Source organism: Anopheles arabiensis, chromosome 2 (genome assembly GCF_016920715.1).
Source record: "Anopheles arabiensis isolate DONGOLA chromosome 2, AaraD3, whole genome shotgun sequence".
NCBI lineage: Eukaryota > Metazoa > Arthropoda > Insecta > Diptera > Culicidae > Anopheles > Anopheles arabiensis.
The window spans coordinates 30006543-30020188 of NC_053517.1; the positions used below are offsets into that span (position 1 = coordinate 30006543).

General features: G+C 46.4%; 1 protein-coding gene across 1 annotated transcript in view; it reads left to right on the forward strand.

The window, feature by feature from the left end:
• The window catches only part of LOC120898242 (acetylcholine receptor subunit alpha-like 1), a 60785-nt gene that overhangs the window by 31336 nt on the left and 15803 nt on the right, over positions 1–13646 (forward strand). Inside the window, exon 3 of the mRNA XM_040303804.1 lies at positions 11243–11449. Coding sequence (XP_040159738.1) covers positions 11261–11449 — 189 coding nt within the window. The 5' untranslated portion in view covers positions 11243–11260. The remainder of the gene's footprint in view (positions 1–11242; positions 11450–13646) is intronic.

The window sequence follows — 13646 nt, forward strand, 5'->3', positions numbered from 1 at the left end:
TGGATATATTGCACACGATTGCTGTCTATCGCTGTCGTTCATTGCATGGCACATCGCATGATGCTATGTAAGTGAATTCAATCATCTGTACGCTTTGTTCAATGTTGTCAAATTAGAAGCCAACGTGCAAGAGTATCGAAGCTGGAATTTAATATGCAAAAGACCACGTCCTGTTCGGTTCGCTTTGAGTCTGGGCCATCCGAAGATGGACGCAATGTGTAGCTTGGGACTTTTGCAAGCTATCCACTGTGTGTTGGTTGGATATCGTTTCGTTACAACATGCTTTTAGCTGTGCCGTAGTGTAGCAGCATTAATGCCTGCATTACACTGTTTTCCAGGTCATTTTCTAATGTAAACGGCATTATTTAACCTGCACGAGAGGCGTTATTTAACAGACCAGCTCTCATAAATAATGACAACTGTTGAAGCACATCTTGCAAGATTTGAATAACACTGTTCACTGTTGAAAATTGAGCCGTAAAACAGTGTAATGCTCACATAAAAAACCAACCACAAAATATCATCTCGAGAAGCTTCAATCTTCCCCAGCGTGTCTTCAGCTCCGTTCCATAAACCGTCCAACGTTTCATCTGACTGACAACTCATCAAAACAGGGAATCCTGTCCCCCGTGCGATGATGCACCGTTTTGTAAACATCTCCAGAGCACTGCGCCGATCGCTGCGTTCCACGGGCCAATCATATATTGGATGAACGTTTTTGGAGCGTGAAAGCCCGAACCGTCTCAACTAGGGCAGCTTTAGTGGACCTTTGTTTGCTTTGCCGTTCCTGCGATGATCTTCGTGTGCATGTGAACAGGTCAAGAGGGTGGGGGTGGGGTAGGAGCTGAAAGTCCCATCGACTGTGCGTGTAAGGGCACACTGATTGGATATGAGTGTGCTAGCCGTGCTGTGCTGATGCCTTCTCAAGCCAACCCTAGGACGGTGATGGACGCTTCACTTGCGACGGAAAATTCAAAGCAAACAGAGCTTCAAAGGCGTCCGTCTCGGTGTGCTTTCCGCAGGCCGATGATGATGATGATGATGATGATGAACCGTTCTACAAAGGATGCAGAAGAGTCCTTGGAGGAAGTGAAATCATTCTCCCCCGTCGTCGTCGGGAATTCAGTGAGAATGCGCCCCAATGCCGCGTTCCGTGCGTATAATTCTCGGCGGTTCGGGAGGTATACTTCTGGTAGCCTGTTGTTTTGCTACGAAAACAAACCTTCAAAATAATCAATGAAAAACCGTCTCACCTGGGGCGAGATCGCTGGGATCAGGTTATTGTTTTCCCTTCCTTATTGCGTTTGTGGGAATCTCTTTTTGTTTCACTCCCGATCGGAACGCGGAAGAAAGAATTGGCTTGAGATAAATAGGACTAGCATTCGCTGCACAAACACACACACACACACTCACATAGATACATACAGCAAAACGAATTTAAGGTACACAGTGCCTACTGGTGAATGAAGAATTCGAAAATAAAAGAGATAAGGTATGGATTTTCTTAAAGTCTGTCGGTTGAAACGTTGGCCTGGATGGAAGCCGGAAAAGCAATTTACGCGCTAAATTATAACAAACTTTTCTAAAGCCCTAATCCCTACGCCCTGTGCTGTGGTGATGCGGAAGTCCCTGCGGTGCCTGTCGGCCGGGAGGCTTAGTGCCAGTGAAGTAGAAAGTTGGTACAATCTTGCCAAAACCGACCTCGTGTGAGAACTCGATTTGTAAGATTAGTTTCTGTGTCAACACCTCCGGGAGTCCGGAAGTGTGCTGTACACCTTATAAGGTTTTGCAGTTATAATTGACACGATGGGAACCGCTCGGGAGCCGGGAGAGTTGCAAACAAGCTTTACGAATTGGATAGTATTTATTTTGAAATGTTTTTTTTTTTCTTTCTTCATTACAATGTTTGTACAGTATGGCAAGCCATTTCTACACTCCTATACTTGCTTTCCTTACACTCGAAGAGCAAACATGGCCGCTGCAGTGCCCCAAACCTGCCAACCGGTAATGAAACCAGTGTTCACTGCGACACGAACACATTTCATGCACCTGTGGGGTGAGAAAGGGTCTACTTCACCCACCCTAAAAGGGGTTGATTGGGTCAGCTACACCTTACTACAGCGACTGCACATGGGGGAAAAGTGGGGATTCCTTTTTGTCCCGCCCCAGCACCGTCCCACCACAACACTGTTCCTTTGAAGGCAGCATGGTTGCAGCACGTGGTCGAATTACGCCGAGATCTCGGTGACTGTGTCAGTCATGGAATATTCAAATGCTGAGCGAACGACACAATTAGTTCAACATGGTCTGAATTTTAATGAGTCAAAACGGTGTCACCAGTGTTACCGAGCCCCAGGGACCTTGGGCTTGCATTAGCAACGGAAACATGGGGAAGTGGTAGAGGCACTGTAAGAATCTTTCTAGTTTATGCTAGCAAACGAACGATCCCAATATTCGATTGCGCTGGTGTTGGTGTGTAGCATGGTAGAACAAAAGTATCAATTCCACCGGGCTATGTTTACAAAGCATTGTTAATTAACTCCCTTTACCTTTGGGCACGGTTGTTTGGCGGCTCGTATTCACTCTTTTGAAAAGTGTTATTTATTTATCGTTTATTAGCAACGGGATCCGGAAAACGGATACATTTTTAAGATAATTGGACCATTCGAATGGATACTATTTCCTATTTTCTATGTTATGCTTTTTTAGAGCATTTTTTACTGTTAATTAAAGCAACAAAAAAGTTATTTTAAGGTTGGAAAACTCATTTTTGATGAGTTTATACCAAATGACTTTCTTTATTTGTTACTGCTTCACATACGTTCTAATAATCTAATGTATTTCGTTATCCGCTTATGACATCAGTCATTATTATTAAATTTATCTCAAGTTTAGCTACATTTACTATAGAATGATTATCACCACAGCAACAACAGCATAAACCACACTGTCATAGACATTCCGTCCATAATAGGGCACGACTGTGTGTCCTTTGGCGCCGGTTAGAATGCAGCTTCAATAGTGAGATTTTTACGCCCGCTGATTGTATTATGCCAGTGACAGTGGCTCATAATCGTCTTAAGTCTGTTTATTATGCGGTGGCTGTTCGGTTGGGCAGCTCGAATTTTTCGCTGACACAGAGTGACACGAGTACCCTCGCTCTGTATCCCTGCGCGAGGTAAGCGTTCTGGGAGCGGACACTCTGAATGACCCTTCAAAAAATGGAAAATGCTTTCGGACGGCAGATCCGTAACGAAGCACGCGGCCTCCAACATGGGGCCGGTTCTCTCTTGAGACGGCTTCAGATTGTTTTGTGTTTTGTGCCGGGCGGTAAACCACCGGCGGTTGAATAAGAGTTGGCTTTAGGGTAAGCATGTTTTCCGCTTTTGCGGGCGGTTAACATAGCGTACATAAGGGCACGGTTGGAAAATTTGGTAATCAACAAGGTTATTGTTTGGTTTTGTTTTCGTTGCTTGAAGGGTCGCAAATGCAACGAGTTGTATGTGTGCACAATATATCCAATGATATATACGGCCAAAGCCAAAAAGTAGGAAAATCAGCTACATTAAATTGTATTTCTCATCCTTTGTGTGGAATTCTGCTTTGGAGAGTGTCGTTCAACGTCAAGGGTTTCTTTTTTATTTTCGAAGCGATAGATGAAATTTCAACGAAATTCAACTCGTACTTCAACTTCAACTTTAACAACATGCCTGTCATGGGTTCAAGCCTTGCATTGACCGTTCACCCCATGCGTAGGTCTGACTATCCTGCTGTGTTATCCGTAAGTCACTGAAAGACAAGGCCACAGACCCAGTACAGGCAGGCCTTGACCGACAACGGTTGTTGTGCCAAAGAAGAGGAAGATGAAATTTCTCATGCCTCATCTAAAGGCACCCGTTCCTAATTGTTTACCTTTGCATGACATTTTCCTATTTATAAAACAAACAAATATCGTTTAACTGTATGAATCATGACTAAAGTTTGCGCCGCATCGGTTCTCTTTGTGTAACTATACTCACTAATGCAATTAAAGTTCACGGAAGAGGTTAGTGAATATTAAATGACGTGTCCTCACAAATATAGGCTATCGTTTGTCTTTAAAGCCCCCATAAAAGGTCATCAATTGAAAATTAATCTCTACCTGTGCACGCAAACGTACATAACCTTCTCGATTTTAATCACTGAATCCAACCGAATGCTTCCACAGTTTCGAGCCTCACTAGCTAAGGGGGAAAGTTTTGACCGCTTTCGGCACACAAAAGCATTATCTCAACTCATCGAGCCGATCCTAGAGAAGCGAGATTTCACCCCCTCCCCAAGCCCCTTTATACGACATGTGTGAAAACCAACAGCTCATCGTAGCTGAATAATTAATTCTTCATTTATTCTCGCCACGTTACTTGTTCGCTTTTCCTGCTTTTAGAAGGCGGCATGATCAACCCGGCGGCTTATATGTTTCTCCCCCTCAACCAATGCGCAACGATTTCCAGCGTGCGGCATGCACTCCATTCCACTATCCATGCATGCAAATTAATCCCTCTCACACACACTCACACTCATATTGAGAATCTCATCAGAGAGGGAATGGTGGGGTACACATACATTAAGCTCAATCTTACGCAGGCACAGTCTTCCGATCGCTTGCGGCACTAAAAACTTGATTGATTATATGGGACGGAAGCATGCATAGTTAATGGCTGCATGTATGAATAAGACATGAAATGACTAATTATCCAACAGGTATTATTTGTTCTGATCGCTGTGTGCGTAAATTGCCTTGAGTGTTGGAGGTGCACTTTTAGCAAAAGTTTTTGGGTTGAAACCAACCACGAAAGAAACGGTATTGCTTCTATCTTGAGCAACGCAAAAAGAGCATGTCTTCAAAAACACATTCGCAATAGTGCGTATTAAAAGTGAAGTATAATGTTGCGCGACAGGGTCAAACGGTACCGAAACCGTAATGCCATGACAGGTAATGCAATAAACGACTGTTGCGCGTTGAATAAATAAACGGCTCTGTCCCCGACCCTCGTGGTATCGGGTCGCACCATTTTGTGCTCATATTCCCTGGCTGGCGGGGGTCATGGAATGGAATAAAATATTTTTATTGCATGCATGATTAAAAACGTCGGTAATGCTACATTAATAATATCACCGTTACAGCGTCAGCAGCATCATTCGCAGCGCACGAACGTTAGCGCAGGTAAAAGCCGGTGGGAAAAAGTTTGCCCTTTTGCCACAGTCCCGCAAGCATTGTCAGCAGAAAGCTCTCCCACACCGCCTCATTCGGGCATGACTCGGTTTTAGATTGAAAAATCGTGTTCTAACGATGGAAAAATATTTTCCCTCACTTGCTTCCACACTTTTCAAACCGACCCCGTGTGTATGGAACGGGGTTTTGCCGCGTTGATTTTTTGGGGCACAACATTTTCTTTTATTTCTTCCCTCTCCCCCCCCCCTCCCACTTTAAACACCTACCAGCCCCAACCATCCAGGGGTTTAAATACACGGCCAGCCACATCATGCGAGGTGGCGAAACTTTCGTCCATCGTTCGCCAATGCCAAACCGAAAACGAACCGGCGGAAAAATAGAGCGAAAAAGTCAAGAAAACGCCCCATTTTCTGGAGACGTTGGTTCTGCACGACAAACGGAAGGAGAGAAAGGGCAGCATTTTCATCTCACCCATAGTGCTGTCGGTTCGAAAACTTGTTCGAAACATGCTGCTGGCGTATTATTGTTGGTTCGCCCGTTTTGCTGCTGCTGCTGCTGCTTGTTTCGTTCTCGCGACTGTTACAGTCACTCACATTCGATGATTTATGACCGCTTAACGAGTATCACGCACGAGCGAGCACCTCCCTGGCAGCGTCGTTTGGGCCCCAAACGGCTCCCCCCAAACTTGGTAAGGGTGTGCCTTCGGGAGGAAAGGGGGTAGGGGTGCCTAACCCACTAACACATTGACTTGTCCTGACTGGAGCCGCATTTTTCCGCAATTTCCTTCCCGCAGCCGGTTTCGAGCAGCGCGCTGTTTGTGTATTCTCGGTGGTGCAATATTTTTCACACCCATCCACCCCATCGCCTCCCCAACCGCAAAGGAAGGTGGAACGAAGCGCGAGAACGGTGGACGGCTCGGTTCTCGGTGGCTCGGAATGGCATGTCGTACGGACATCCGTGTATGCTTCTCCCAGCATCCCGACCGTTTGACCATGACACTCGATTCTTAATAGTGTGTCTCAGCTTCACCAGCGGATGGCTCTTGCCACCATTGAATACAAACACACACACTCACACACACATGTGTAGAAGAGGATTCGTAGAAGGGCACAAAGTCGTTTTCCCGTAAATTGTCTTGAGCACACACACAGCTGTGCTGTACATCAATTTCGGAAAGTTTTATTTGTTCCTGTGCCACTGGTGCAACGCTGTTGTCCTTTCGATTGGTGCCACTGGGCGGACGGGAAGCGTATCCCGTTCTCGTGCACCCTCCCTACCCTTAGACAGCTACATGTGTTTTGGGGCGAGCTAGTTTACACCATAAGCCGGCACAACCGCTTCCAGCAGCTTTTGGGGTTAGTAGTTTGGCGAAACTTGCAAACCAACTGCATCCAACTCCCTCCGTTATGGTTGGGGGCCTCTGACCAACTGTCCCACAAGCATCGCTTACATCCAATTTCGAGCGAAGCTGATGGGAAACGCTCAAGCAAACAGACGAGCTTGCCGTGCTGTTTGCGCAATATGCACGCTACACAGCGCTGCTGGTAGTTTTCGGTATTTGGCTGACGTTGTGGCGTTTAAAGCAAATATTTGAGAAACATGTAAACTTTCGCCTGTGTCTGAACCTGTCCGAAATTGTTTCGCGATGGAAGCCAATTTGACATTTATGAAGCTGCCGCTTATCTGTCAACATCGATACTCTGTACTGAACCGTGTACTGGGCATGAGTAGGCCTTTGCGTAAGGCCTTTGCCGCGAAGCGCAGCAAGAACATGCAGCAGGCAACGCCGTTCCCTAAACGCCGCGTTCCGGTTAGCCGCGAAAACTCTGCCGTGCCCAAGTATTTGCGCAACGATTAATCGTGGGAAATAATGATGAATCATCATATTTCATCTTTTTGGCGCCTCCGCTGCCATCGTTTAACGATCAAAACTGCCAGTCTTTATCAAGCAACATAGCACCATCATACACGATTGACTGTTCGGTAGGGCGTTAGCCGCCGACGTTCGCTTCCGTCGTTCTATTGAATCAACCAATTGACCGGGGGGAGGGGTGGAAAGGAATGGTTGGGGTGGTGCTAAACCCCTCAAGGACCCCATTTTCACACAAACGCACATGTAGCACACACACTGGCACAGGCATAGAAGCAGCCTCATCGCGCATATCTATAGACACAACCCTGCAGCCTATTTACCCGCCAGAACAAACTGCCTACCACAATTTACGTCTCCGGACGCTAACCAACCATGACGCGTACTTCATTGACGTCCCATTTTGCCGGCGCTTCTTTGCCCTTCCGCGGCCATTCCTTCAAGCTTCGCTTTGATCGCTTTGCCTTGTCATTATTAATTATGAATATACGATTACGTTTGCTTTTATGCTTCGCGAAATATCGCACGCGCGAGACCCTGTCCTTGTCCTTTATCGTCTAAAGACATCGTACGTTACGGGACGCGCGGGAGGGACTGGGGAAAAGTTCTAGCAGGAACCACGTCACTACCTGATGGTATTATGGTTTTGCTAGGTGCTTTGTGCGTTTGTGAGGGACACTGACCAAGGTACCATACATCTAGACGATGGTAAGGATGGTTCGTATTCATCATCTAGGGTAGGGCAGTGGTTTTGTGGTTTGTTTGCGTCAATCCATGTGAATTAGACGGTGTTTTTTTGTGTGGAACGTTCATGTAGATAACGTTCATGTAAGATCAGGTCACACAGAAACTGTTCAGAAGAAATGCAGCACAATTTGCTAATGAGTTAGCCCTTCGAACATTGACTAAAGTTTTTTTGGGGACGATATCAAAGTTCTCCATTCTGGGTAGCATTTTCGACAAAACGGAAACAAAAAAACAAATACCACCACCACAAGCTGCTGCTGCAGACTCTATCCGAACACACCTTTCCATGTTCGTACGCCATTCGAACGATATGGTGCGAAACGTACCGGAACCAATGTTATCCATCATTCAATAAAATTTTCACACCATTAACGAGTTAAGCATTGGATGTGACGACTCTTTCCAATCACACACACACGTATACATGCCCTACGAAGGCAACAAGTAGCCCATCGGAATGCTGCTAGGTGCCAAACGGCCAACAAACAATGCCGCCCCACATTCGACTTTGTCGAGCTCACGCGAGGAACTTTGACAGCCCGGTCGGCCAGCCAGCCGATAGGTGCTCGGTAGGTTCAAACCAAAATCGATGCTCTTGGGTATGAATTTTCACTCAATCACTCAGCCCGTCAACGTGGATGTGAGTGTGTGGGGTTGTTTTTTTTCTTCTTCTTCTCTCCCTTTCCGCATATCTCACTCGACTCGCACACTTGTTGAATAGCATTTTCACCTTACATGTGCCACCCAGCGGTGATGGGCAATTGGTCGACCCTGCTGCGGGCATTGTAAGTGTACAAGAATTGATGATGAAATAGTTTTGTTGTTGTTCGTTAAGGAAGGGTAAGGGAGATGACTATGGAATCGTATTATATGGCTGATTCTGGTTCCAATTTCAATACGCAGTTCATATAACTTTCCAGGAAGCCTCAAAGCAATCACATAGCTGGTGCAATGCATGAGGAATATAATACATTAGGTGTTTTACTTAGGGTGGCCGCTACTGTATCAATAGAAATTGTTCAATTCGTCGGGGATTAAGACTTGCCCAAAATGCTTAAAAACTTGATTTTAAATCAAATAAAACGTTTTTTTACAATACGCAACACACATGGAAGATATAGGATTGGATTTTCCAAGAAGTGGACGGTAATGCTGAATTGTTCTACCCTGTTCAGCATTGTAAGTTTAATCCCCATTAAACTTTATCAAGTGTGTGTCTAACGCAGCTCAAGCCTCCAATGATAGATCATTCAAGTAACCAATGATATTATTGAATAGTGTTTTAAGCGTTTGCAGTGTTTGTTTTTGTTGATGAACTGGTTTGAAATACCCTGTAAATCCATGTGATTGTAAGTACCTATATGGAACTTTCACTACTAACTGTATGAAGGCATTTGATTAGTTTTTCATAAGTCCAAATGTAATTCGTGTTTTAATTTACTACAAAAAAGTATTCAATGAATCACCACTCTTATATAAAACTTTGAGACATCAACAAACAGAACGATTCTTAAAAATACAACGTACATCGACCATTTAAATAGACTGACAACTTCAAAGACGAACATTCTTACATTCTTAGCCTTACTTCTCTACAAATTACGAAGCATAGTCACATCCAGTAAAAGCACGTCAGTGTAAAAGCTGACTGGTCGTAATCCAACCATGCAAGAAGCCATACACAGCACACCATCCAGCTCCCGTACAAACTAATTGATAAGACATTAAACCATTCCCGAGAGTGTAATGTTCAAACGAAGCACCCAAACGCACACTCATTCCTGCTCCTCCTGTCCCAAAATTCCGACTCCTGCAGTGTGTGTGTGTGTGATTCGCGCTGTGCTACGAAACCGGATCCATTCCTAATGAGAATAAATTTGCCTAACAATAGGAGCTGGTTTTGGAGTGTGCTGGTGATATCGTACACCAGTAACCTGGCCCGTTTTCCACTACACAACTCGTGTTTCAACCCTTCAACTCCACCGTCAGAACACATCCTCGAAGAAAGTGGGAATGTGTGGCATTAGAAATGCGAACTCGCGTCCCTTAGAACCAGTCGAACACACCAGTGGTTTGGGCGAGTTTTTGAACTCTGCTTTCCGAATGCTCCCGCTCCATAATCGGTGACTGCTGCCACCGTGGAGGAAGGTGTCACATGTAGAAACATTACCGCAGCAAGCAGTATGCAGCCTCCGCTAGAAAACGCTGGAACGTTTCCCACCCCTAAGCGGGGATGGGTTTCGGACGTGTTTTTGCTTGCAGTGTGCCACACCCAAACCCGGGCAAGTACGTGGGCCAACTTTAGCGGTGCCAACGTCCGCTCACAAACCGTCGGTTCATCGAACATGCTCCAAATCGGAAACGGGACCGCTCGGGGAAGCGAAGCGAGTGGAACCGGGAAAGAAATTAACGACTAGTCCGATGGCAGCTGCATGGCACTGTATGGCACTGCATCCAGCATTTGGGTTTTCTGCCATCCGCGCGCTCCGAAGCGCTGATGCATAAATTGGTGGATTATGCATGGAATAAATAATTATCCGCAGCGGCATTGGCATATCCTGCGAGCCCGTTTTTCTGTTAATTCGACACTGAAACTCCCTCCCCTTTAAAAGAGGGGCGGAGGTGTAATTGTGGGTGAATGCTGGGTGGAGGAATACATGCACACGAGCTTAGATGAAAGATGTGTGCTACTGTGGCCGCCGCGCCAAAAGCATTATTCACATCGTGTACGTGGGTGTGTATGTGTGTGTGTGTGTGTGCGAATGTAATGAAACGAGCATGTTGTTTATGATCCCTTCTTTTTTCCATTCCTGGAAACACCAGTATGGCGTGCCAAGCGCGTGCACTAGCAATTTGATTTAATTACCCCGTTTTTCCTCCCTCTCGCTTCGTGTGCCGTTTGCGTGCCAGTTCGTTGACCGATTCCCCTTTGCCGCCCCAGCCCGCCCACCCGGATTTGGCACGCCAGTTGTATACGCCACCAAAAAGTACTCGCCATGATTAACATTGTTGCGGTTCGGAGCTTGAAGGTTGAGTAGGTGCAAATGCATTCGGCCCGCCGGGGATAGGCACTGCGCACTGCGAGCAGCTGGACCCAATTGGGTGCTAATGATCGGTTTGATGCTGGAGGGAGGTTGAAAATTAATTGCGCAAAGGTTGGATGCGTACGTTTGGTTTTACCTGTTGAACTTCTTTGGTTCGCTCTTTAGTTGGAGGCGATTTGTTTGAACGGCATTAATCTGCTCTCAGCGTTTCAGGTGAGGGAAGTCATTCATTTTTACCTCTGTTCAATAATAATTTCACCACACAGGCACGATACTATCGACTGTGTAGCTAACAAATTTCCGCATTCGATCATCAAACAACTGATACCATTCGCTTTTCTTATCTTCCCTTTCTTTTTCTCGTTCTAGGGGTGGACCTGGCCTAAGATGGGGAGCGTGCTACTCACGGCTGTGTTCATAGCGTTACAATTTGCTACCGGCCTGGCCAACCCTGACTCCAAGCGTTTATATGACGACCTGCTGAGCAACTACAACCGACTGATACGGCCCGTGGGCAACAACTCCGATCGTCTGACAGTCAAGATGGGTCTACGGCTCTCCCAGTTGATTGATGTGGTAAGCACAGCCGGCCGGCGTGCTACAGCGCCTGGGCCACACCATTTTGGGGGGATGTTCGTTTCCTGCCTTTCTTTCTTCCTGTCTGTTTTTTGTTTTGCTTTGTTTTTTTTTTTTCTTCTTTGGCTTTGTTACATTCTACGTGAGAGGAAGCACCAAAAAGGCACCAAACAATTCTTTCCATCCTTGCGCCACACGTTGGGGCGAAAGAAATGGGCGACAGCACCAATGCTGTGCCACCCGGCCTGTAAATATAGAAGCAGAACTCCCTGGAACATGCTGGTGTCCAGTGATTCATCATCATTAGCGAAATTCAGCTTTGCCATGAACTGGATCTCAGCCATCCTGCTCAAGCCAGTTTGCCTCAAACCCCGTGCATCCCTATGACGAAGGTTTTTGACGGTTCCAGTTTCTCATTGTGTTCTTCTGCTCACCGTTGGCTGCAATGGTCAACAGATGGTGTCCATACGTGTGTGTGTGTTAGGTTAGAGACATCCAGTGGGCATGGGACGTGTGCTGGGGATAACCTCAAACTGGACACCATGTTTCACTGCGCCCGTTACCGTTACTGCAACCATGTCAGAGGAGAAGTTCAAGCGAAGCGTGAAGGTTTCGGGATAGCTTTAAAGTTTCTCCACTGTCCATGGTACGCCACCTCGCCTGACCATCCGCTGTTCTTCCGGCTCCGGTTTTCGGTCAGCCATGTGCCGGCCAGTAGTGTCTCGCTGCCCGGGCCATCCCAATCAACCGAGTGCGCTGCCGTACGTTTTCTTCATTAAGTGAAACGAGTAATTAATTAGAGGACGGAAAAGTTTAGTTTTTAAGTACGGACATTAAAAATAATTACACTCCCCTCGAGTGCCTTCGCAGGGATGCTGTCCCAATGCCGTACCGACCACGGAGTCGGTCAGTTCCAGACAGATATCCTTCCAGCTGTGGCCGTAGCAGATGGATCCTGATATGAGGCTGGAAACCCAGGAAGACTGTTTTACAGTGTGCTTTCGGGCATATCACGATGGTGGTCAGCTCGTATGAGGCAAGCCGCTGGATAAGGGGGGCACAGTCTGTGTTTCCATAGGGAAATCGATCGGAATGTTAATGAGGAAGGAAATTATCTACATGGTAAACCATCCTGTGTTAATGGCAACCTTTTTAAGTGAAGTTTCGTGTAAAGATTTATATTCAAACACATGCTTTAAACCCGTTTTTGTTATGCAAGCTTTGCTTTAGTAAAGTGTTGGTACGGATTTTGGGAATACATTTAAAATGTGTCGGAAAATGCAATGGTCCAATGGTTCAATGACAACGTGCCATAAATTCAACATTGTTAAAATATCAAAACGTCTATCGTGCTCGTTTGCGGTCGTGACCGAGTGGTCACAGACAGTCACCGCTAACGCAAGCACGCTAAAACAAACACACAAAAACTGCTGATTGATAATAAAATTTCCCCTTCCTGTTTTTTTCTTCTTGATTGTGTGAGCCGACAAAAGCAAAACATTCCCTTCCGTTTATGGCCGAGGACGTTTAACGAGATCGCACCGCTTCTTTTTTCTCGCTCGACCATTTGCCGCCCTGCGCGTGGGATAGTAAGTAGCCCGGGCAGAGTGAATTGGCCAGCGGTAGCGGTACCCATCCCAGCCCGAAGATCGATGGCAAAGTGTCACCAGCTGCCGAAGGAATAAATTTAAAACCCAGCAAACCATCGTATCCCACCCCATTCCGCCACGGCCGGTTCAATCGGTTCCGGTGCGCTGAAATGATAACTTGGCCACGGGCGCAGTTTATTATTACTGAACCCAGCTGCACAAGAGACAGAGCGCTGAGCGTTTTTTTCTTCTCTCTCTCTCTCTCTCTCTCTCTCTCTGCCTTTCCACTCCCCCAGCTTACCAGTGTCCCATGGCGTGTTGATCGTCGTTATCACACTGGCTGGCAAATGGTTTCGACCGCACAGCCCGGAATCGATTCCGGGGGCCGGTTTGAGCAACCTCAAGATGCTCAATAGCTTATAAATTTTTAAAACCATCGTTCGGTGATTTGATTTGCAAATCGATTTGCCAGCATTTTCTTGCGATTCGTCGCAAACAGCAACCGTCGTCGGGCTGGTGGCTGCCGCCCTATTTATCGTACCGTTCGCTTCCAGCGCTTCGTCGCTCCCCGGGGGAGTTGTCCCGGGGTCCGGGTTTAATTTTGCATC